Here is a 25,267-nt window from a genome sequence, read left to right as displayed (position 1 = left end):
GAGCTGCATGGAAAAGTGCCACATCCCCCAGCAATCCGGCCAATTGAACGCCGGGAGGCTGAGCGTATTCAGAAGGCGTGGAGACATCTGCTGTGGTCATGCGACAGCCGGCTGACCTAAAGACCTCTGAGGCTGCTTGACCCGCCTGGAAACCGCCGCTGCATGAACTCAATTAAAACCCTCTGTCTAGGAAGTGCGCAGGACATGAAAACATGTTTTTCTGTGTCGACCCAACTCACTTACTGCTGTGAACTGTAGGTCAAATTTAAAACTTCATGGCTGACTCACTCATTCACGAGGGATTGTGAAGGATGTGATTCTGAATGCATCTTTCCAAAGCACTCATTGAGGACAGAGCAGCTTAATTAGAAAGTTAGCTACTGAGACTGCAGGGCCAATAATGAATTGTTGCACAATGAATATTTTAATGGTAGTGGAGAGACTGTAAGAAGCCTCAGCCCAAGTAATAACTTGACATTTGCATTGTTTGCACATAGCAAACACAATATACAGCATGTAGACATTCAGTATAAACATATACTGAAGTACTTTTACTTTGGAGGCATGTTTTGAAGAGTGCAATTAAAAACATGACATGTTCAGTCATTAACGATATTCTGTACAGTATAAATAGCCCAACTAAGGTTGGATTTTTGACTGATAAGCATGTCAATAATTGAGGCATCTGATACTGATACACCAATAAAAATTTACTTGCAATAACCTGATATTGGCCTGACTTTCTGAGCACTCTGGCTTCAGTATAAAAACAGGAGGCCGACATAAAGCAGAAGTCCATTCATGTATTATTTACCCGCTGGTTAAAGCTTATGCTGTGTGGAGGTAGATCAATCAGTATTTTACATCCCATCTGCAGCCAGGAATAAGAAACTGTCAAAGCAGGGAAGTAATCCTTCAGGCAGAATATTCACAAATATACTTTATTCATTCTTAAATACATTCCAAAGTACAAAAGCAGAGGAACAACATACAAGCACTTTTACAAAGCAAGCAAATGCAAAACAAGTCAGAAGCCACCTCTACCAGAGCAGCGTCACAATCACGTTTTCACCAGAAAAAGAAACGTCCCTCCAGCAGCTCCGTCCCACTTTCGCCTCAGTGCTCGGGAGAGTTTCAGTCTGGAATGATTCGATCTCTGGAGTGCATGAATGACGGGGTTCACGGATTGAGACCAGCTGATGGAGGAATGCAGGAAAGGTCAGGCAGATGTGAGGTGGCCGCCAGCGCTAGATAATACCAAGCTGCTTTTTCAGCCTCCATAGCTGCTCCATGCTGATGTTGTTGCCGCCGCACACCACGATGACCACCGGGCCCAGGCGCTGCGCCAGCTTGCCCTCGTCCTGCAGCCTTTTGATAACGCCGCTGTACACGGCTGCCAGGGCAGCGCCGCAGGCAGGCTCCACCAGGACCTTCTCATCATCTGCACAAAGAGGACAGATCCGTCTCACGGCTGGTTTGGTGCCATTTTGGACCTGTTGTGCGTGTGCTCAGGTCGTACTCACCTACAAAGCGTTCCACAGCTCTGACGGCCTCCTGGTCTGTGACGACTTGTGAGAAAACCTTGTGCTCATTCACCAGTTTGAGAGTCTGCGCAGACACTCTTGTCAGGCCCAGTGTGGTTGCAACACTGGTGATTTCAGGTAGAGTGACCAGCTCCCCGGCCTTCATCGCTGCACTGAGGCTGTGCGCTCCCAAGGTTTCCATTGCTACAATGGGCACATCAGCCCAGTCGGCACGACGCAGTCCCTCCACCACCCCGTTCAGCAGGCCTCCACCTCCCACCGACAACACTACCGCTCCTGGCTTCTCCCTCAGGTCTTGCTCCAGCTCCTTCACCAGAGATGTGTGGCCTTCCCTGCACACACACGCATGCACACACACACACTGTCAGTTTCCTGGAAATTCATTGATTTCAGCATAATGTGAAGAAGCAAACTTCAAGGCAATAAATCTTCCATGAATGTGAGATTGTTCTAAAATGCTGATCATGTCACAAGTCGCTGATGATGTCATTGATTTATGGCTGCGTTTAACACTTTAACACTGTGACGCTCAACGTGTGAATGAATTTTCTGACACCTTCTCAAAGCTCTAAGATAGCGTGTTTCTGACACAACAGCTCGGCATGAGCATGACCGACAGCACATGATAATAATGCTATCAGTCACTTTGAAATTGCGAACCATTTGATTTCCTTTAGGAGGAGTCTCACCACCCTCGCTCTCTGTCTCCTGATGATAGACCATGATGCAAGTCGTTCTGCACAGCGTAGCCTACATGCTAACGTTACTGCTGCCGCTCTCCTTGAAGGCCAGACAGGCTGCGTCTCTTACCAGATGAGGGGATCATCAAAGGGGGAGATGAAGATCCAGCCGGGGTTGTTTGCCACAAGCTGCTGTCCGTATTCAATGCTTTCATTTAGAGCCTGAAAAAGATCAGACGCAGCTTCATTTAATCTGATGAGCTGAAGCAACAACAGCCGTCAGAACATGTTGTGCGTGTCTTTGCTGCAGCGTCTCTTCTCAGCACATCATAGAGCTTTACTCAACATTTATTCTCCACTTTGATTAGATTTCTGCATCAGTGCATGAATCTAGAAAACCATTTCTGCCGGTGTCTTCTCATCATTTTGCATTCACAGTTCGTCCTAAATATCACAACTAGGTGAAGAAAAATAAAAGAATAATAATAATGGTGCACAAAATGGAACCAGAAGCCACCATTACTTACATTTATTAGCATCTATTCTGAAAAAAACTAAAACAAATATGTTTGGTGTAAAGAATGTAGGAAACAACATGTGAAATGAACCAACCTTTCCATGAATAACCACTGTGGCGCCTTCGTCCTTCAGCCTGTCCACTGTTGGGCTCGGTGTAACACTTGGAACTACTATGGTTGCAGGTACCCCAAGCTGACGGGCAGAGTAAGCTGCTGCCATACCAGCGTTTCCACCTGTCGGAGCCAACAGCGTCAAAGATTACACACTCAAACACACCAACAGAGCCAAAGACAACCCTCAAACAGAGGTATTTTGCTCCAGCGCTCACCTGAACAGCACACAAAGCGCTCACATCCTCGCTCTGCCCACTGCAAGGAAAAAGAGACATTACAGACATTACATTTCAAGAGTGCTGCAGGGTCCAGCAAGACCGGATCTGACACACTTCAACTGGTCCACACTCTGCCAAACAGGGCTGACACATCATCCCAGAGCAGGCGAAGAAAGGATGACTCACAGTTTTGCAGAGGTGTCCGATGCCCCGGATCTTAAAGGATCCCGTGGGCTGGGATGAATCCAGCTTCAGGTAAACAGAGGTCCCAGCTACTTTAGTCAGGGCGAGGCTCTGCCTCACTGGAGTGGCCACATGGAGAGGCTGCTGGGTCTTCATATCGCTGTGGGGCACCAGTAAAGAAACATTAATGGGCTGTGTCATCTTTCCTCAGAGGTCATAGATGACTTCATGCTTCGGCTTACCAGACGTCTCAGATGATGACAGGATGAGCTGCTCCGGATGTGGATGATCCCAAACTTCCTTACTCCTCTTGTGTTGCATGTGAAGGGCATATATATACCTACTTGTGCTGTGGGCTTGTCAAAGGAGGCCCACTTGTCGACCAATCAGCACCAGGCCTTCAGGCAGCAGACCCTCCCAGCGACAGGGAGTCAGAAGCAGGCTGAGGATGAATGAAATCGCCCCCATTGAATTTCAGCCCACTTTCTTCAACAACAAACACTTTTCAAGGATGAGTCGGGGTCTAATGTGAGCTGGGCTCCTCTAACAGTCTGCACTGGTGTGACTGGAAGGACTGGAAGCTAAATGGGGAAAAGAAGGAGAAAAAACAAAAATAAGATTTCCAGCTGCTGATATTATAATAAAGCAATATCCTCATCTGATTATGTAGAATAGAAAGCGGGTAAACACATGTCTCCCCGGTCATCATTACATAATTTCGCCCTTTTCTCGCCTCCTTTGTGACCCCAATGACATTTTTACACGCTGTCCTTCGCGTGTTCCTCCCCCCTCTAAAGGAGTTGCGTGCCCCGCTGGCATTACCAAAAGAGACGCTCCTATTTTCGCCCCGATGGTCGAATACCAAAAGCGGGCTGAGAGCGGCCTCCGTGCGGACGGTTCAAACCTGCGTGATCCGGAGTCCCGACGCTGAGAGCTGCCTCTCAAACCAAGAGGAGCACAGTGCCTTTAGATCAGGCTCCGGGCTGACAGAGGAAGAAGAAAAATGCTCAAAATGAGCCATTAAATGGCCTTAAATGACATGTAAGTGGTGGAATGTAACTGAGCACCTCGTTACTCAAAGGACGCTCAGTGAGTAACGCGATTCTTTGTTTTCTGGTTCTTCATGGGAAACACTGGAGGTGGACTTTTAAGGCTATGAGCAGATTTTAATGGAAAAGTCTCATTATTCGTTTATAACTAGTTACAGAATATATAAAGTCATCAAAATGAGCCCCACCAGCTTCAACAGTAATAAACCAACAATGAAAATACTGAATAATTACTTTTTAAAAAGACTTATTCAGTACTTTCACTTGTAATAGAGTATGTCTCCATTTTACTTGAGTACTTCTTCTGCCACTGAATGCTGGACAGTCTGTCAGGTGAGAAAAAGCAGCAGATTAAATGAGCTGCCTCAAGTAAAAATGCTCTTTAAATATTTAATTTTCCATAATTTGAAGACAGCAGGGAGAGTGACACTTTGTGCAGGAAGTAAGAATTCAACACAATACAATAAGTGCTTGCCTCCATTAAGTTTCAGCTTTGGCCCCTCAAGAGAAAAAGTTTGGGTCTCCCTGGTCCTAACCTGCAGGTTAGTTGGCCTGTATATATAACCAGACCCATCAGGAGCTGTTACATCAATAAAAAGACTGAAACCAAGCTTCATAGCAGGCAGGGAAGTCTGAGGAGCACAGTGCATCTGTGAGTCCTCAGCATGGATAACATCATAGTTAAATATGGGCTCGATCTTCAAGTTTGGATGCACAGACAGAAACAAAAAGACAAGGAAACACAAACACCGGAGCAAATGCACGCTCCGAAAGGTGACGGGTTTCCAAATCTCTTCATACAGTCATCAAGAAAACAGAAAATACTGCCAAAAACCCTTCTCTTTCAACAGTCGTTTAGTGGAGAAATGAAGCTTTAACTCTCTCACAGTAGAAGTAAAAATCTATTTATTTTATGTTATTATCACAATGCATTTAGTGCTCAATCATCTGTTCACATGGGTGTGCTTTTATTTTATGGATCATTACTTTATGCACCTGTAGCAGCATAGCAGTCCACAGTTAGATACACATTTATCCATAATCACTCACTCATTATATTTGCTACCAAACTACACGAGGAAAGCGTCCATGAAGATGAAACTTTGCTCTTTCACAGCAAAGAGCTGCAGAAAGCCCAGAAATGACAGGATGGAGACTACAGTCAAGTCACTCCCTTGTTTGGCAGTGATTTTTGGCATGACCACGTGATGCACAGACAGAGCTTTAAATAAAAAGTTAAAATAAGAGCAATTGTCTGTTTGTCATTTAAGGTGCTTACATGTTATCTTTCCAATCAGCGTTACATGGTGAAAGCTCACATGGTGGCACACACACAGGCTGCATTTCCACGTTATTAATATCATATTTTGCACAAAGCCCACTGGATAATTTTAAACCTTTAACCCAGGAGTGCAAAGCATTTCCCGCTCCACCCATTTTAAAGCTCCAACTTCATTTCAATGCTTCTGTGGATGTAACTCTAAATATAACCATTGGGTGTTCTCAAAAATATGCAGCAGCCAAACTGAAAGCAAGACGCGTTTTCACAGAAAGCGCACAGGAAAGTTTGAATGGCGGCCTTTGTTCTCTGAGACATTTTGACATGTCAGAGTAGGAGCAGCACAGGTGGAGCCTGCTACATTATCAATGTCCCGGTGAAAGCCGTGCCAGTGACCCAGCATGACAATACCAGTGGTCCCAATCTGGAAACCGCTAAATGCAAAGCAGCCATCATCAATGCTGTTAACTACACGTGTGCTTTTCCTGCCTGCTCTGACATGCCACGACGTTAGCTGTGAAAAAAGGCTTATTGTAGGACTTCTGTTACTTTGCCTCAGTTTGCAGGGAATTACACGACAGCTGGTGTCAAGGCCGAATGCTACTCAGTAAAGGATTGTTACACCATCTGCTGGTGAGGAACTGCACATACAAAAAATATGTTTTATCTTAGAGCAGTCTGCTTCAGCTCCTGGTTTTATTACACAGACTTCTTGCCTAAAATCTCATTAAAATCGTTCTGCAGTCTTAGTATGAAGGGCTAGAAACAGTTATGTATTAATACATATCTGTAGTAACTTTGAAGGATGTAAGAGATTTAGGAAAATGCTCCAGAAACACTGAACAATAAAGAGTTGTAATACCTGCAGGGCTGTGCAGGTGAGGGGCTCCCTCTTGTTCAATCTGTGTTAACAGAGTAGAAACAGCTCTTTCTTTTAAATGTGTGCAGAGCAGAATAGATCAATTCTCATAATTTCAAAAGCCACAAAGAGAACAAACCTATTGATTTTAAACAAAGAAGAAAAAAAAATATCACTGCATTTTAAATTTCCAAAAAGGACCCATTATTAGACTGTCAGACGTAGCTTGACGTTCTGTAGTTTAAACTTTAAATATGTGCTTATTGTGCATTAAATAAAAGGTTGTGCATTTCTTCTTTTGTACATGTCTGACAGCCGTTCAGTTTTCTGTGTTATTACTGAATTCATGGAACAATGAATGTGTGGTCTGCAAAGCTGACAGGAAGGGACTGAAGGAAATATGTCGTTTTTGACCATCAATTCAAACATTCACAGAATAATGTGCCAAATACTGAACATGGCATCACCTCAATCAGTGGTATTCCCAAAAAAGCATAAAGTACACTGAATGAGAAATCACCTGATCAAAAGTTAAACTGGTTGTCAGCATTCAGAAAGAAGCAACATCCAAAGTGAAAGCATTCATGAGGCAGGTGGAATGTCAGAGCACAGGCCACTCAGTGAATAACACACAAGCAGAAGCAGTATTCATTTTTATTTGAGGACCCCCGTCTGTGACCTTTTAAACCCTTTACCACCTGTCCACTCTCTGGGTCTACCACTCATCATACAACCGTCATCCAGCTGTTTCTGTTTCCTGTTTAACTGTTCATTGATGTGAACTCATGCATCCGAATCTCTGAACAATTTCATTCTCACCAGAAAACAAACCGCTTTGATTTGGTTTCCCTCTGACGCCGACCTCAGACCCAACTGTTTCGCAACCGCATGCTGCTGGCCCGACGAACGCAATGACAACTTCTATTTTCCTAATGAGATGTCAGCACAGTGCTTGGATCTACGTTCATGCCTGACAGTGAAGCTCTCATTGTGTTTGATGCTGAAGAAATGTCAGTGTGCTCCACACTCTTTCTGTGTTTATCGAATAATGACTGACGCTGTTTGAGCCTGTATACAGTCCATCTGCTTTGTCTGTTCGATGTGGATGCGAATGACATTGAACACTGAATTTCATCGCAGCTAACTTTTCAGAGGAAAGTCTTTTCTCCTGCTCGGCGTCAGTTTTCAGATGGTGGAACACCGAAGAAGCAGCGAAATGTTGTTTTTCATCTGATGTCTTTTCAACATCTCTCACCAGGCGCGTCCAGGTGAGCGGCACTGGCCACCCCTGAAATCTGATTGGTCACCCCATGTGCCACTCCATTGTCCTAAAGTTTGATTGGCTACTTGCACAGTTAGAGGCGTATTCTTGAATGTGCATTGTTTTCTTGTGTATGTAGCTACTTTGAGAGGTATAACTTATTTTTGAGGATGTGATGAAGTATGGAAGCGTTATTTATGCTGTGTTGTGACTGGAAGGATTATTTATTATCTTAATTAAAAAATGTAAACACAGGAATGTAGAAAAGGTGAAAAAAAACCAACTAAGATACTGTAATATTAGTAATTAAAGTAGATCTGAAAAATGGTAAATTACTGCTCACAGTAAGTTACATCATTGGTTCAAATGTGTTGACAAAGTCTGCAGTTGAGAAATGTGTATTGATCAGTATCAGTATTGACAGTTGCTGCTTGATACACAAAAGTGCTTTTTGAAACATGACATGTCTGATTTTTGCATGTGCCTTCCTGATCATTGAGGACACTTTTACCATGTATTCTTGCACATTTGGACTCATGTTTTTACCTACAATACGGGGCACCGGTGTGGGGCACCAGCAGGCTGGGAGAGGTGCCCCCTTTTCATCTCCCCCTGTCCTCACAGAGTCTTTGAACGCCTCTGACCTGAAAGTTCGCTCCCATTTGCTTTGATTTGCCCTAAAATAAATGGTTTGTAACAGCAAACACTACCTGTAAAAACCAATAAAAGCAAAAGCGACTGATACATTGATTAACTGCGCGTTTCTTCAGCTGGCTGCGGCTCCCTCTGACCTCCGTGCCTCCCTCCGCACAGCGCTCCAAACCCGCTATGGCAACAGGGGAAAAAGACACGAAAAAAAAAAAAAAAAAAAAGGAAAAGATTTGACAACATGGCGCACTTCTTTCCTTGAGAAAAGTTTCTCCTGGACGCCACTCGGCTCAGTGTTTGTGGAATTTCCCCGTCGACCCTCGCGGCTCAGCGTGGACTTGTTGGCTGACTTTTGGACACCTCTGGACGCAGAAACGGTCGACAAAAAAAGCGAAGAAGGAGTGTGATGGGATGAGAGCGATAACCCGTCTCACAAACCAGAGCAGTCAGACAGGATGGAGAAGCAAGCGACTCTGAAAGAAAAGGTAAACACGTTCAAAAAGTGCTGCTTTGTGCACAGCCGTGCGTGCTGCCATTTTTCTACTCGCTGGCACTTTATTTCCCCGCTGAATAACACTTTTTACCTCGCGTCCTGGACAGGAAATACCAAATGGCCATTCCTGCGCAAACCTCGTAAAAGACCTCTATCGATTTTCCAGTCATGCATACTGTACTGAGCTGCACGGTGGACGTGCGGGCTCTCCTGGCGCAGACAATAGCCAACAGAAACGGGATTTAAAATGTCAATGCAAGAGCGCACAGATTGCAAAATAAACCCAAACCGCGCTTATTTTGTCACTGCATGCGCAGAGAAGCTCGCGCTGCCAGGATCCCCCAGTGGCAGTAAGTTTGCGTTTACTGCCATGAACAAATCCTCATAATTCCCAACAAAACTGGAACTCCGTGCAGTCCAGACCGTGTTTGCGTCTTGGGCTCATCGCTGTCTCTTTGTCTCGTCATGATGAAGTTGGTGGGGTGTCCTCCGTGCAGGCTCTCATTATCTCTCCCTCTCCACCCTTCCTGCCACATACAGCAGGCAGCCCCCGGTGTGTTGCACCAGCTGACCCTCCTGCAGAATCACCCCCTCTCTCTGGTGCAGATCAGCTGAAATCAGCCGCTGGAGAGATTGTTTCAAGGGGAAATCTGCATGCTCTCCGGCTCAGGGAGCACTAATCTATAATAGATGCTTCTCCTGTCATTTCTACAGGAGCAGAGCCTTTGAATGTCAGCACGCGTGACTGTGCTGTCAATGGTGGTGTGGGGGTCACTCATTCTGAAGGGTGGGTAGCCTCAAACCCAGAAGTGAAGTCTTGCTTTTAACCCCCCACGGTGCACAAATCCCACTGGTTTACTTGTGATAATGCAGCATAATTGATCTTTTAACCAAGTGAAGTCGTGCCAGAGTGAAGCAGGAAGTCGATCCTTTCCATGCTGTCATGTGACGGAAAAGTTCATTTACTGGCCATCGTGCAAGAAAAGGTGGAAAAGATGAAGGCTGCAAGAGAGAAAGCGTCTGACTGGTAGAGCGCTGTAACTTGATGTTAAATCTACTTGATACCCAAAGCCCTCATGTCGGCTGCTTCGACTCCCTGGGCCTCTGGAAGTAATTACCCGGCCTGCCCTATCCCAGAATTCAGTCTGAGGAGGTGTGGTGAGAAAGAGGTATAATGGAAGCTGGCCCCAAAAACATGCAACCCGAGATGAATTTCATGATTCAGTAACACTCAGCAAACCGTCGCCATTAAATGGATGCGGCACTCATCTACTTAATCAATCAGACTGTATTGGTTGGATGCAGTTCCAGTAAGCCTTGAGTCAATATGATAATTGCTCTCACATTCAGATGGTTTGGCTGCCGGTTGGTTGAGGAAGGTTAACGAGTTGAGTTTGAATGGGAGCAGAAACGGATTGGGTCCCACGTCGGTGCCGATGGCCTCGCGCTCAGCCAGGTGTTATCTGAGCGTAGAAGGAGATCCACGTGTGGAATGAGGACGTCTTTGTCAGGCTGAGCGCCATTGTTGTGTGTCTAAACCGCTGCAAAGAGGAAGAATCAGGAAGAGTCAGGCTTTATTTTGAAAGAGCAGGATGTGAAAGATAAAACTTGATGAGCTAAAGACCAACATTTATTAACTCTGATGAATCAGTCCTTATTATTAAATGAGTCTTGGACTTTAACAATAAATGAAAGTTGCATGTGCCGTGCAGATGGTCGTTATCCGGGTTAAAGCGCTGCTGACAGAACAATAACTTCATGTTTTGGAAACCTTGTTTTTAATTTTAGGTCATGCCACAGTACACCCCCACAGACACACTGATGCTTCATCCAGCCGTGTTATTATTTAGATTTCACAGTGGGACGTCAGACTTCGTCGTGTGTCTCACTGTAACTGTGTCACTTTCCAGTGAGGCTGAATGAAAGTCACTGGAGACGTATCAGATTATAAGGATCATGTCGTTCCTGGTTTTTATAGTGTACTGTTCACAGCAGACATTAACATTGGCTTGTACTTAAATGCAATTTTACTCGTACTTTACTTGATTATTGCGATTTTCTGCTGCTTTATACTTTTATTAGAGATTATTTGCATCATTTTAAGGCTTTAGTTACTGTTTGCTTTGCAGATTGAGATTATTAACACAAATGATAATTGACAGTAATTGAAATGAGCTCCTCTTTTAACAGCTGCAACATTTAAAGTGATGAACTTATTGATGTATCAATAAATAGATCCAGTAGTATAATGTATGTTATGTGGCACGGTGGAACAGGTGGTAACACTGTCGCCTCACAGCTAGAAGGTGCCGGTTCGAATCCCGCTGTGGGTGCTGGGGGCGTGTCCTCCACCATGCCTTCAGTGCCTGCTGCTCGAGGAAAGAGGCCTTTCTGTGTGGAGTTTGCATGTTCTCCCCGTGCTCACCTGGGGTATCCTCCGCAAAAATACCCCCGCTAAAAACATGCAAGAAGATCACCACCTGACCAATGGTGACAACAAAGGAACTGGTCCCCAGCCGGCAGCCCACCGCTCCTGGTCTGCCGCGGAGGAAGGACGACCAGGATGAATTTCACAAATGCATGGAGTGTGCAGTTCCCCCCCTAACTCTGCATGTTGGAATTGTGACTAATAAAGGATTTCTTCTTCTTCTTCTTCTTCTTCTTCTTCTTCTTCTTCTTCTTAAATGGGCCATTCTGCATAATTAGAACTTTTACTGCTTAAAGTATATTTTGATGCTAATACTTTTGTATATTTATATATATTTGTACTTTTCCTTGAGCATCTACTGTACTGTGTGTATGTTTGTATTGAGGGTCTTACTCAGGGGCAGTCTCCCTCCTCTCTGTCCATTTCTGCAGTTTTCAATCTTCGGCTCTCGGACAACGGGCCGACCTCTCCGCTGTGTTTCTGGAGACGGCGGCGTCAGGTATGGTCTCAGCAAAGCGGAGTTCATGGAGAAAGTGCAGCAGAGCAATGAGGCGTGTCAGCGCGGCGACTTTCAGGCCGCCGTTCATTTGTATACCAACGCCCTACAAGCCGACCCCCAGAACTGCATCCTGTACAGCAACCGCTCGGCGGCGCTCCTCAAACTGGGACAGCACCAGGCGGCGCTGGACGATGCCGAGAAGGCTTGCGAGCTCAATCCCAAGTGGCCCAAGGTAAGCGTGCCGCGACAGCTTGAACCATGAGTGCACCAACGCTGTAGAGCCTCTGTGGTTTTCGCCCTGTAAAACAGAAATCGTTGCCTTGTCCACCAACGGAGTGTCATTGTCAAACAATGTGAGTCTCATAACATCAAATCTAATTTTTGGGCTCTGATGTTCAAGTCATTGCCAATTTTAAAATGTAAGTATCAGGGCTTAGCTGCACAGACTGAAAGGGTCTGCAAGTTTAATCAGAATTTTGCTGTCAAAAATGACATTTAGTCAGTACAGAAGGTAATAATCGAACTGTTCATAAGAAATTTAATAAGAAATTCAGCACCGTTGCTTTTTTCTCACAGAAATCAGATGATTTATCTCCAGTTGGAGGCGTTTCAAATTCCACTCACACTTTCACTCCTCGGTCGCATTGTTGCGGCCGCTGATCAATACAAAGTTTTTCTGGGGTCTTGTCTTTGATCTTGTCCAGGCCACGTGGACTAACCTGTGATAGATTTCACATTACTCAGCCGCAGAGATCACTGGGAGACCAATTCCTCCCAGTGATAGAAATGCATTGATTTCAGGATTTAGCATGGAGAGATACTTTGGAGAGGGAGAGATTGATGATAATGTGGTAGAGTGGTATTGATGATGATTTGTCGCTACCAATGATGCATCAGCGGCCACCTCTTGTTTGATGTGAGGTCGTGTATCTTCGGATGCTCAGGTAGGTTTCCTCCACCGTAGAGATGAGTCACTGCAGAGAGGAATATCACTTTTCGTGTGCCGTGTGTGGACATTTCAATAGAGACAATGAGTGCAGTCCTTCGAGCACTTATTGTTCACTTATATGAATATAGAGATGCTGTGCAGCTGTTTCAGATGTTTTTCAGTGCATACAGTACTCTGTGCTGCAGGCGATACAAAAGAAATGAAGGAGAGAGAGAAAAAAGAAGAAATATGTATTTTAAGAAAGAACGCAGCCAGCTAAAGACAGAGCTGAAGTGGACAAGGACAAAGCCTGTGACATCAGTTAGCCTCAGTGCCGACCTTGTAAGAGAAAAAAGAGCGAGAGAAAAAGAGCATGAGCAAAAAGAAAGAAGAGTAAAACTCATTGATGAATGCAGACCTTCAAGCACTCACTGTTCACATTTCTGTTGTGAATATCCAGTTGCTGTCCAGCTGTTTTAGCTCTGTTTCAGTACACGTTCATACATTTTCACTGCTGACGGCACAAAAGAAAAATATAGAAGTAGAGAGAGAATTAAAGCTCTCATTGATGAGCGCCTGTCGTCCTTCTGGCTCATACTGATGATGACAGCGCTTCACATTATTGTTATGAATATGCAGTTGCTGTCCAGATGTTTCCCATATTTCTTCTATGTGATGACCACCTCTGCAGAAGTAGTGTCGCCTCTCACTTTGTAGCATTAGCACAGAGCACATCGCGCTCATTCGGGAGAGACCTCATAACCCGCTGAGGCCAGTGAGACCAAACTGTAATTGAAAATCGCTGCCAAAATCATTCTCCTTTCTCCTCTTTATATGCTGTCCAAGTACAATGAATTCTTTGTGGTCTGACTGGGGGATGGTTGGCTTAATCTAGGCTGTGTAGCTCTGCTTATTCTTGGATTTATTGCCTGACAGCTTTGACTCTCGTGCTCAGGTTTGCGTTAGCAGACTGAGTCAATGTATAGCCTGACCCCTGTGTTTTACTTTGTAACAGGAGACAAAGGGATTAATATGTCTGCCGTATTGACAATTGTACAGAGGGGTGCATGTTCATGTTTTAAATGAAGTTTCTTCGATCACCACTAGGGGTCAGTCATGTCAAACAGGAAGCGTTCTGCTTGTGCAGGACCAAAAAAAGCATCCAAGCCATTTCATTTCCGAGATGTTTTTTTCATTAAGTGGGTTCAAGGGAAGCAAAATGTTCATCGTGACCGGCTTTCATCTGAGTGTAGAAATGTACGTAAACATATATCAGTGCAGCCACCTCGGAGGATTTCATGGGAGGTGTTTTTTCTGCTTCATTAACGTACAGGTGGAGGCCAAGGTCATGACAAATCCATCTTCCAGTTTTTTTTCCTCTGATGTGTCAGAAAAGAAATACGTTTAGTCTGAACTCTGATCTTCTCCTGAGACTTTTTTTTATATCACAGTTGGTATGAATGAACGCTGATAACGTCTTACAGCTCCTCTATTCATTTAGTCGCTGCCTCTAAGAATTGATTAGTGACGGTGGTCTTGACACTTATGGCGTCGGCCTCAGGGAAGGGGAGCTTTGGCGCTGTACAGTCCATCTGCCGCGCCTGGATGTTTGATGAAGGAACAGGGATTAAATCACAGGAGTGTGCTGGCATTCAGATCCTGTGTGAGTACATAATATCATCAATCTTACCTCCCTGCGACTGCACTTCTGGATTGGCCCGTCAAACAGTGACAGGCGTGGTTTCGCTGCCCCGAGCGCCGGCGAGCAGCCCACCCCGCTGAAGCCCGCAGCCGGCCTGTGAAGGAGCCCCCTGTCTAATCTGTCAGCTTTCTCTGCTGTAAGTGCCAGAAAACACATTCTGAAAGAAGAAAGAAAATGTGTGGTTTAATGACCCAAGACAGCTTTAGGCCCTTTGTACCTCACCCTCTTACTGAATGTAAAAAGCTTAAATGAGAACAAAATAGGGTGTCATTTCGCACACACAGGGCCAACGCTTGTGCGTGTGCTCACGTTTTGTCTCTGGGAGGGAAGCTGGGAGAAAATGTGCCGTGTATAATCAAGCCTCTTTTCATGTGCATGATTAATCGTCAGGGGTTCTGCATGTGAGATTTTGAGCCTTAATATCGCAGAAAACACATATTTGCTGCGTAAAGATACGGTGGAGGACAGAACATTCAGCTGAAACCAAAACTTTAGCGACCTGAAGCACATTTTACTGCATGTTTTAGGTAGCCAGCGTTAGCAGGATAGCAAGCAAGCTAATAATTACATTACAGAGGTTTAGCTCAGTTGGCAGATCAAAGCTGAATTTGCTTATGTCACTAAACTAACTGGATTGTTCCAGCCAATGCTGCTTTCCTCGCCACTTGTTCTCATCCAGAGAACTTTATTTTTTGCTTTGTCTCGCTTTGTGTTCGTCTTTCCTTGCTGAGAACATGAATGAAGCGGGGAGGTGGCGTCTGCTGGTGCTCTGGTGCGACACCTAGTGGCTGAAAATCTCAAATATCGACTCTTTCAAAAGATACCGCAGCTAACTCTTTAACATTTAAAGACACGGCTGTGTGAGATAGCGTTAGCGTCTATTTCCTGCGAGGATTTTGTGACTCTGTGCTTTCCAGGCCCACCGGAGCGACAGACAGGACTGTACCCTCTCTAGACGGATCCTGCTGCTCCTTCTGCTTCCTCCCTCTCCTCAGTGACATGTTAAACAAACAGTCCTTTCTGCTATCGCTCCCGTTCTCCGGCGTGAGCGCTGACAGGAGAGCTCCCCGGGAACCAAACGATGACTGGCACCGCGCCGTCAGGGGAAACGTCTCTATCATTTGCATATCTTCTGATTATAGGTTATGATGGTGCCTATCAAGGGTATTCTGTCTCCTCGAGCGTTTGTTGCCGAAGTTGCTGCCTTATCTTTAAATGATGGTTAAAACCCTTCGAGCCTTGTTTCCCAGATGAAGCTCCCATTTTTTTCAGTGCATACTTTTTTCTTTTTCGCCAACATAAAAATGTCTGTTTACATCCCAGCGGAGGGACTCTGGGTTTAACCGGGACAATGAGTGTTTGCATTGGAAAAGGTCATGCTGTGTGGAGTGCTGAAAGGAGACTTTAATTACAGCTGCAGCATATCCAGTAATTGTGTGAGGATTGGATGGTGACACCCTGATGAGGCATAAAGCTTCTTTCTCCCGCAGTGCTGGGTGATGACACTGTCTGCTGCCGTTACTGTAAGGAAGAAAAAAGAATCGGCTGTGTGATTTGAAGACCTCGTGCTTTGCCGCTCTGCTTTTCATGTGGATGAAAACCGCTGGGGTGTAATGCTCCCCTGTCGGCATGACAGTCCGTTAAAGCAGCTCTCATCTGATCTCCGTGTGCGTTGAGAATAAAGAACCTGGCTTTTGATCTCACGTGGAGAGCGGTTACGGCTCTTGTTCCTTTCTTCTCGCTTTTATTCGCACCATCTGAAATATTTATCTCATAACGTCTTGGTGATCTGTTCTATTACTTTGATACATGCTGAATGACGACATGAAAACCTCGCAGTGAAGCCGCAGTAAGTGGGCTAAACCGCGCGTTTGTGCTGCAGAGAACGTGTATCAGGTGGTCACGATGTCACCGAGCGCTACGATTATTTGTGCATTGTTTAACATTATTTTCCCTGAAATCAAATGTTTTGCAAAGTTGAAGCTGTCAACCATCCTGACGAGCGGCTGTTAGCCGTGCTAGCAGTGTTTAGCTCTGTCTAGACCTTCATGTTTCCAGAAAATACCTTTTCTTAAAGCTGTCATCAGGTCAGATTTTTTAATTTGTCCACTTTAGCAGGTGTTTTTGCTCATAAACCAAGCTAACGGCATTCCCGGCAGCCTCAGCTCTGTGATCAGCATCCACGTGTCGGCGTTGTCATTTCAAGCTAGTTAGCCTGCTGACATTAGCCTTTAGCTTGAAGCTGCTGTGCCTGGCTGTTCCTGGTCTCTCCTGTGCACTTTCAGATCTCACTGCTGACTGGTTACAGCACATATATTCATCACCAGCTACTTGAAAATTTAAAACAGAAAAATTAAATATAAATTAATAAACTCAATAAAAAATAAATGCTGAATTCTGAACTCTATATGTATATTGAGGCCACGCTATGTTTCAGTGAATATTTATAAAACCCCTTGATGCATATTTATGATTAGCATGATTTGATTTGAAAGGGTGCAGTTGACATCAACCTGCATACCTGCCCGTAGTTATGAATAAATAGTTATAAAATATGAATGCCTGGAGTTAGTCATGAGAATACGGATAGACGGCAGAGGCTCATTATAAAACCGTGCAGAGGAAGTTGCTCAGCACGTCGCATTCTTAAATCAGATGTATTGCTTCTCGCCTTTTCGTGCTTGCAAATGATCAGCTTATGGTGGAAAATGGGGCGCAGGAGCTCGTCTGCAGCTGCACTTCCTTCAACAAGACGACACAGACGAAGGCGGATTTTGTGATTGTCACTGTCAGAAGTAATTACCGATGACTTTCTGAAGATTTCGTAAGAGCTCAAACTATTTAAAAGTGAGTGGCGGGGCTGTCGGAGAGAGGAGAGGTCCGCACGTGTTAGAAACTGGAAAAATGGCTCGGCTGAGCACTTGAAATGAGCTGAAAAGAGGAAAATTAATCAAATCTAGATCTTCTCACATTCAGGTATTAAATTATCTGCAGTGCATGATAATATGATGTGTGTTCAGTGGATTGAATTAACATTGATTTGATTAAATTGTCCCAAAAGCACCACAAGCTGTAAGACGGAAAATGATGCAGCTACGCAGAAGAAGAAAGAAAAAATGCCTCTTTGCAAAAACTTGTTGGTTGCCTCGTCGGCCTCTTGAACACCCTGCCAGTGTTTTTACGTGCAAGGTTTTATGGATATGCGCTTATTATGACAGTACGCTTCCCCTGCTGTCTCTCCTCATGACGTCGTGTGCTTTGGGTTAGAATAAGGTCTTCCCGCCAGTTTCCCCTCTTCCACCGCTCCGCTGCTGTTTTCCACCGAAGCTTTAGAGCTCACCATGGAGAGAGCAGAGTCATGAACCACTAATAAGTGGGTTCCGTTTTGCTTCTACCCAGCCGAGGCTCGAACTAATGAACAAATCAAATGAATGGCATGTAATTATAGGCCAGAGAGAGCGGGACGGACAGAGGGTTGGCGCTAGCGGGCACAAACCTGAAATTATTTGTCTGGAAAATCTGTGAAATAAGCGGGAGCAGTTCAATTCTGTCTTTTTCCCTTAGAAGGCCGTTGTGGCTGAGCTGTGCTGCACATATGTACGAGCCATGATGGAGGGAAAGTGACCACACACACACACTCACACACACGCACACGAGTTTGATTTCAGCGGCGCTTCCTTGGCAGCTGTGTCATTCTTTACGCAGATGAGATGAAACTAATCCCGGGCTGCAGTTTGGTAAGCAGCGCCGCGTCTGTATCCACAACAGACTTTTGCTTCTTTGTGGACATGAGATGCTTTTGCTGCCTGTTTTGTATCCCATGTAACTGTTTTCAGTGTGAAATGCATCTGAGCTGCGGCATTGTGATGAATCTGATGGATGCAATTTGCATCCACAATCACATCCCCTTCTTCAAGTCAAATAACTCTGAGTAATACATTCAGGCACAGCGTTACGCCACTAATATGACTGATAGAATTTATATCCAGAGCTGTGCTGCTATTTTCAGTCTACTATCTCAATACACCGTTGATGTGTTCGGTGTCTTTTCCTTTTTTTCTTACATTTTGGAGCAGCGGATTCCAAATCCTGCTTACCCGGGTCGCTGTGATGGTGGCCAAGTGGTTTTCCTCTCTGCCACCCAGGCGCCCCACCAAATTGTAGTGTTTAGTAAAATTTAATCTGCTTTCAAGAAACACCAGGCCGCCACACATAAAAAAAAAGAAAATTGGCCCGTCTTTTCTTTTTTACAGCGACCATGAGCTCTGTACAGTATATATCTTCGATGCTCTGCCGGATCCCACAAAGTTCACAAAGAATAGGTTTTCAGTGTCGGATGATGTAATGTGGTTTGACGTGTGTGTGATGACCTCCCCGTCACCCCGCTGCTGTCTGTCTCCACGCTGTCCTGAGGGCCTGGATGAGTCAGAGCCGGGAGCTGATGTCACCCCGATTACAATCTGTCAGGCCTATCAACACCTACTGGCAGCTCGTGTGATTTTCGACCATCTTCTCACAAATATTGGACCCGCATTAGGTGTGTGCATCTGTATGTGTGTGTGCGTCTGTGTGTGTGTGGCCAGTTGTGTTCTGGTTAATTCGGTCAGCGTGTTTTAGTTTTCCACAAATGTGTCTTTTGTTTTTTTTCCCTCTATGCCATTTTGCAGATAAGCTATTCAGAAAATTAAACGCAGCGGCCTCTGCGTCCCAAAAGAAATAAATTGTGTCGACGCTTTGGTAAGCACCTTAAACAAGAAACTTTCAATCACGTTCGAGAACGTCTGCGCCCTCAGAATGCTTTTTCCCTCCAGATACATCAATTGATTACCAGCTTAATAGCTTTTTGCTTGCTATTACATGGCAAGAAATGTCAAAAGGCCCAGAGAAAGCAAGCTCATTGCCATGCTCGTGGCATACCAGCCCGCCGCTGATAGTGGATCAGCTTTACAAGCCTGAGGAAATGAGGAAAACAATTGCACCCTGCTCCAAGCACATAACCCCTTGGGTTACACAGATGCTCTGTTTTTTTTTGCGTGCAGGGGTTCATCTCGCTGTCACCTTCATATCGTGCAGTCCCCTCCCACCTGGGAGTTGACGGGGCTCGGGCCTCGAGTCCTGGATGTCTCCAGAATTAGCACAGCCTGGCTCTGCTGCAGGGAGGAAGCGCTCCATTGGGGAAATGGGGTAGAGCAGAGAGCAACCTGCAGGAAGCCCATTAGTACACACTGCATAAGCATGGCAAGATGAATAGCGGAGCTGAGTTTTCTTGCCGCTCTGATCGGCTTCCTCAGCCCGTTCTCTTCACCTCTGAACTTTTGGTGACTACTGCGTTCTCATTTTCTCGTGCGTCAGTGCCGGCAGCTGTGTCAGATGCATACCAACGTCACGCCACTAGACTAGAAGAAAGGAAAGTCATTCGGCTGATGCATAATATCACAGATGTGTTGTTGTATCTTTCACCTCTTTAAGGAGGTGCAAGCTTTGGTCGTAGCTCATGGTGGAAAGCGTTCCTCTCTTAGCGTGTGGTCTGTTTCATACGGCACCTTTTCATGATGTAACCTCCTTCCCAGAATGAGTCATGTGCCCTGGTTCCTCCCAGAGAAATAAATCGGTGGGGATAAAGGTGCCACTAATTCTGTTTCCAGGTGGCTGTCTCGCTTTTTTTGGAGAGAAGCACAGCAGCAGTCCGGGAAATCAGCGTCTAATTGGTTTGTACTTGAAATAAATGAAAGAAGTGGGTCGAGACCTGAGTTTGGGTGTGACGCAATCCCTTTTCTGATTTTACTGTCATCCAATCAGCTACATGAGTCTTAACTGAATACAGCTAAAACAGAAGACATATTGATCTTTTTTTGCATTGTATGTTTTTTTTATACAATTTAAGTGGCCTGAAATAAGGCAGGCACCCCTGCAGGCTTGAAATGTGGCTGTAAGAATTAGTAATTTTCTCACTGATGGAAAACAGAAGCCGTGGTCGGCTTGAATTCAGTCAGTTCCTGTGTATTGTAACGCTGGAGTGAAGTTTTAACAAGAGAAAAAGAAACTTCTCAGATGACTTCTGCATCATAATCGTCTCCTTGGCTGTCCTGCTGTAATAAACAGTCATAGTTTTACCAAAATAAAAGCTCTGAAGTTATGCTAGGAATAGCATATTAAAGCACGTGGAGCCAAACGCTCCGCAGCGCCGTCAGTGGTCAACACTCCGCAGGCTAAGTGAAATGATAGCTGACGGGACATCTTTCCTCATTATTGCGAATAGAAACAGGCCACATCAGTGTGTAAATCACAGCGTACAGCAGTGAAAAATGTCACTGCGCATTAATAGAGCACATTTGTTCAGTAATATGTCACTTAAAATCTCTCGCTGTTTCAATTGATGCATCAGCAGAAAACAAAGTCTATTTGTCGGCGTTGCTCGAGTGGAACCGGAACATGAAATGTAATCAAGCTGTACTTAAAGTATGACCTAATTTTGCCCATTAAGCGAGTGTCACAATTTCTCCTTAATTACTGACTTAACTGGCACGTCGTATATGATTAATGGTCGAAGATTTCTAATAAATAATGGATGTTTTGAGGGCAGTCTGGAACAAAGACTGCAATATGGACAATATTATGTTAACGCCTTGTGTGATAATCTCCGATTTTTTTCCTAAAATGGAAAGTATTTAATATTCAAATCCAGCCCAGCGAAAGATGGATCTTCTTTTTCTGTGGAAATGTCTTGGTGTGTAATGGCCTCCAGCCTAATCCATTCTTCTAAAGTGCTCCTTCTAGATCTCAGGGCTCGTTTTTAGGCAGCTAAATTACTCACTTGTGTCAGGTTATTACAATTAGCTGTTCGAGTGCCTGCGCTGTTGTGTCTTACCTAGATACTTCCCTCTAATTCGTTCTCTCTGTAATGAGTTTTACAGGGAAATGCACCAGCAACAACAACAGGAGCAGCAAAATGGAAATGCCTGGGGAGATGTATTGGCTAAAAAACATGGAGTACAGGTGGTGTTTTTACGTGTGCGAAGCTGACAAATGACTTCCGTGGTTATGGATGCGATCGCAGGATTTGACCAGAGGCTGAGCTCTTCCAGTCAGGCGTTGAAAATCACACACACGTGTCCTCAAACAGAACTCCAGTGTGTTGTTGTTTTAATGAGCCGGACAATCAGACACACTCAGTGACCAGAGAAACATCAATCTGTGTTCAGACGCTCACTGAAGCACCTTTGACCCCGATGTTAGCTGGAACACGTAGCGGACAGACCTGCAGCTTCTCTCGTGAGGCGGTCTGCGTTGAATCTAAGCAGACGTCGGCGCTTTGCTCTCATTTTAGTGGATGTTTCATCGGAATTCACCTCCAAGGCGTCCAGTGGGCTTGATATCAGGGGACTCTGGTGGTCGGATCATTAACGTCATTTCGCTTGAACATCCTCAAACCGTTCCCGGGTGATTCTTGCACCTTGACAAGGACACAGTCCTGCTGAAAGTGCCATCATCTCGGGACCATGAGGGTGTCACTGCTCTCAAACGTTTGTACAGGTGTGCACAACAAACCCATCAATCCCTGAGGATTACACCCTGAGCCCCCCAAGGGGGATCGGTCGGACCAGACGATCTACCTGATTCTTAGCGGAGAGACGTGTCCTGCCCGGCCGTCTCATACACGAGTGCCGTGCATTGTGCTTTGACTCTAACAGACCACCCGACGTCCCCCACATTCATCTACCAGGAGCCTCGTCGTTGAAGCGTTTTGTATTCTGCTTTAAGGTTTCTGCCTTTGAGAAGCGACTTAAAGTATGATTTAAGCCCGTGTTTGTTAACCCTTTCACATGCAAAGCAAGCGCGGCATTGGAGTCGCTGTTGTATGCATCTGTTTATGTGGCGATGCATATGCAAATGCTAAGTGGCGCTCCTCCTGCTTCTTTGCGTTTGTATAAGACCGAATGCAGAAAATTAATCTGTGGCTTTTCGATTTACGGTTTCAGTCTCTGGTTCCTGCTTCTCAGATGTGAGGATCTGCTGCTTTTCTTTGTCATTCATGAGTTTCAGTCCTCATGCGGTGTACCTCCTTCTACCAGTTTGCTTCTCTAATTAGTTGCCTTTTTTGACTCGAGGTGTAGAAATCCTGCTGTGGTGTTTTAGTGAGATGTAAAGGACGTTGTTGTTCCCCTGCAGGTCTTCGAGGTGCAGTGTGCTCCGGTTCGTCTTTGCTCCCCTTTTGGCCTTATGATCTTCACACAGGATCTACTTTCTGTGACTACAACGCCAGGGCTGGCCCCAAAGGGTTGCTTCACCCAGATTGCTATAAAACATATTTTCTCACACACTCTTGGTATCTAACAAAGCAGATCCAGGCGCTCGGTTGGCAGGGTGTTCATCTTATACTCGAATGGCATCGAGAAGGCGCCACAAACAAATGAACTCACTGTTTATCCACCGTAATTCAGTGGATTGTTACTAACTAATCACAGTCACAATAGCTCCTTACATAACAACTTTCCAGTCCTCATCACTAACGATTGTCCAGGTGCCCTGGGTAACCACATTTGGACCACTGTCTGCCGCCTCATTTGGCCTGATTGCCCCTGCTGGCAACCACTTTTTTGCACTGAAAAATTCTGTGTGCTCTGTCGTTTGAATGTAATCTTACACTCTGGCAAAAAAGAGCGAAACTCTTAAGTCACAAAGTCATAAAACAATCCTAAAACATAATTGAATAATCCATATCCCTGTTTGAGAGAAGATGGCTGCTAGTAGCTCAGATTATGAAAGCAAAATAAATAAGTAACTAGATGGATAAATGAGAAAAGATGGCTGATGGTAAAACATTTTAACGTTCTTATACAAAATCCCTGTTATCCTCCTCGTTTACTGCAAATCCAGATCGAAAACGGCTCTTCAGGAGGTGATTATAATTAACCCTAATAATGATTACCTTGCAAATGAGTAGTCTTAAATTAGAGTGCATAAATCTGCCCATCACATTACATTATGTTGCTTAATTAGAGAGGCTGAGTCACTTAGTTTATGTGCACCTGTGAGCGAGAGAACCAAACCGGACCAGACAGCCAATAAACATGACTTAGTGGCGTAGTTATTTAGTGATTGTGTCAGTGTTTCTCCTGCCTCACTCCACGCATAGACACCACGCGTCAGTCACAGCTGAGAGAAACATAAGGTTACGTATCACTACCGAAGGAATCAACAGTGTCGTCTTCACGCATCTAATTCTTACAGTGTTCCCTTCCTGGAGCGCTGCAGCAGGTGGTGAGTCAACAGTGCAATCAGCAAATGTCATGTTGCACCGCTGCTATTTTACCTTACAAAACCGCATTATGTCATTACGACTAACACTGAAACACTTATTGAGAGGAAGGGGAGGAGGATAATGATCCTGGTGTGTTCACCCACATCTGGACAGGTGGCATCCTGCAGGTGCAGCGGAGCGTCAGTCTCATTAAATCTGACTTTTGAATATCAAACAGTCCTCAGAAACGTCTGCACTGTCCATCTGTGTGTCATATTTATAGCCTTAAAGTACTAAAGTGCCATTTAATCCGCACACAAGCTTGTAAGCAGCCTCGTGCTTTGCTTTGTGCAGCTCCAGAGTGCCCACCTTCACCTTCTAAACCCTTTAATACTGTACTATTCATTCTTACTTAAGTCATCAGTTAAAGCAAAAGCAGATTAACTTGTGGTTGATATAGATTTCATTCAAAGCTTGTCACTGCTTAATCTGAAAACCTGCAGGAATAAATGTGTCAAATTAAGCTCTGAGGATTGTTCCATCCATAATTGAGGTCTACAGTGCTCCAGCGTTGGTGTTTATTATTGATTAATGCTGCCTAATTAGTGCTTGGCACCTAACGATGCTGGCTAAATGATGCAAGCTCGTGAAAGACAATCTGAAAGCTGTAAAAGAATATTATTAAAGTAAGATGATTTGCTTGTTCAAGTCTTTGTAGCCGCTTAAGTCCCCCATACAGATGGAACTCCATCTGTATGGGGGTGTCGCCAGTGTGTGCTCAGTTGCATGAATTGCAGGATCAATCAGAGGCTTTGACCAGTTGTGATCAGGCTGCGCTCTGGTAAATAGTAAATAGCTACAGCCACTGAAATCAACCCACCTATCAGCTTATTGGGAGAAAACCAGTGCAATGCAGTTATTGTGACTCGGCCAGAGAAGAGGTGAAGCAGTCTAATCAATCACTCTAACTGTGACTGTGCAGCAGTGTGGATTTTACCCACTGCTCCTCCAATCAAACGTCCAGAAAACATTGTTCTGCAACACTGTTCTCCATTTGTCACAGCACACAAAAGCCTCAGGTGATGGCGATGGTCTCATCAGCGTGCGCACGCTCTGTCACGACTGCGCCTCTCCTCTTGTTGAACTTCATTCTGGTCTGATGAGACATAAACTCTGCCCCGCGTTACGTCACGTGTGAACAGACCCGTCTGGAAATGAGGTCAGAGTCGCGGCCGTGGCCTTGGGAAATCATATCTAACAATGAGCTGAAAACAGGAAGCCGGTTGGGAAGTTTGTCAACAAAGCTCGGAAACGACCTCTCTCGTTCGTCAGGGTCACGGCAGGTCCAGCAATGGCAAACGCTGAGGAAGTTTTTACTTTTCACCTGTTGAGTCCAGACGGATGTAAACATAGAGTATCACAGCACACAAAAACAGTTGTTCGTCCTCTCTGTCAAATGACACACACTGTCTGTCCACATGTAGCACATAGAACTCTGTAATGGGACATATTATAAAGGCCCATCTGGCTGTAAAACGCTGCGCACTGATCCCTCTTAAAGGCTGACATGGTTTGACTGTAAAGTTGATATTCACACTGGAATGTGAAAGTGTTTATCTGATA

The 25,267-nt window shown here is 44.9% G+C and overlaps 2 protein-coding genes across 3 annotated transcripts in view; one reads left to right on the top strand and one right to left on the bottom strand.

Annotated features, from left to right (window-relative positions):
• Positions 1-1,247: 1,247 nt before the first annotated feature.
• Positions 1,248-3,413, bottom strand: LOC139332914 (L-serine dehydratase/L-threonine deaminase-like). Its single transcript, XM_070965094.1, has 6 exons — positions 3,261-3,413; positions 3,072-3,111; positions 2,837-2,976; positions 2,355-2,446; positions 1,524-1,876; positions 1,248-1,441 (listed from the first exon to the last, which is right to left on the bottom strand). The coding sequence occupies exons 1-6, from the start codon at positions 3,411-3,413 to the stop codon at positions 1,248-1,250; spliced, it is 972 nt and encodes a 323-aa protein (XP_070821195.1).
• Positions 3,414-8,604: 5,191 nt separating this feature from the next.
• The window catches only part of LOC139332680 (tetratricopeptide repeat protein 28-like), a 158,960-nt gene continuing 142,297 nt past the window's right edge, over positions 8,605-25,267 (top strand). For both annotated transcript variants that reach the window (XM_070964745.1, XM_070964744.1), the window contains exons 1-2: positions 8,605-8,838; positions 11,706-12,005. In XM_070964745.1, the coding sequence (XP_070820846.1) occupies positions 8,809-8,838; positions 11,706-12,005 (330 nt within the window). In that variant the 5' untranslated portion in view covers positions 8,605-8,808. The remainder of the gene's footprint in view (positions 8,839-11,705; positions 12,006-25,267) is intronic.

This window comes from Chaetodon trifascialis, chromosome 6 (assembly GCF_039877785.1).
Source record: "Chaetodon trifascialis isolate fChaTrf1 chromosome 6, fChaTrf1.hap1, whole genome shotgun sequence".
Classification (NCBI taxonomy): domain Eukaryota; kingdom Metazoa; phylum Chordata; class Actinopteri; order Chaetodontiformes; family Chaetodontidae; genus Chaetodon; species Chaetodon trifascialis.
This window is presented reverse-complemented; position numbering and strand designations above follow the sequence as displayed.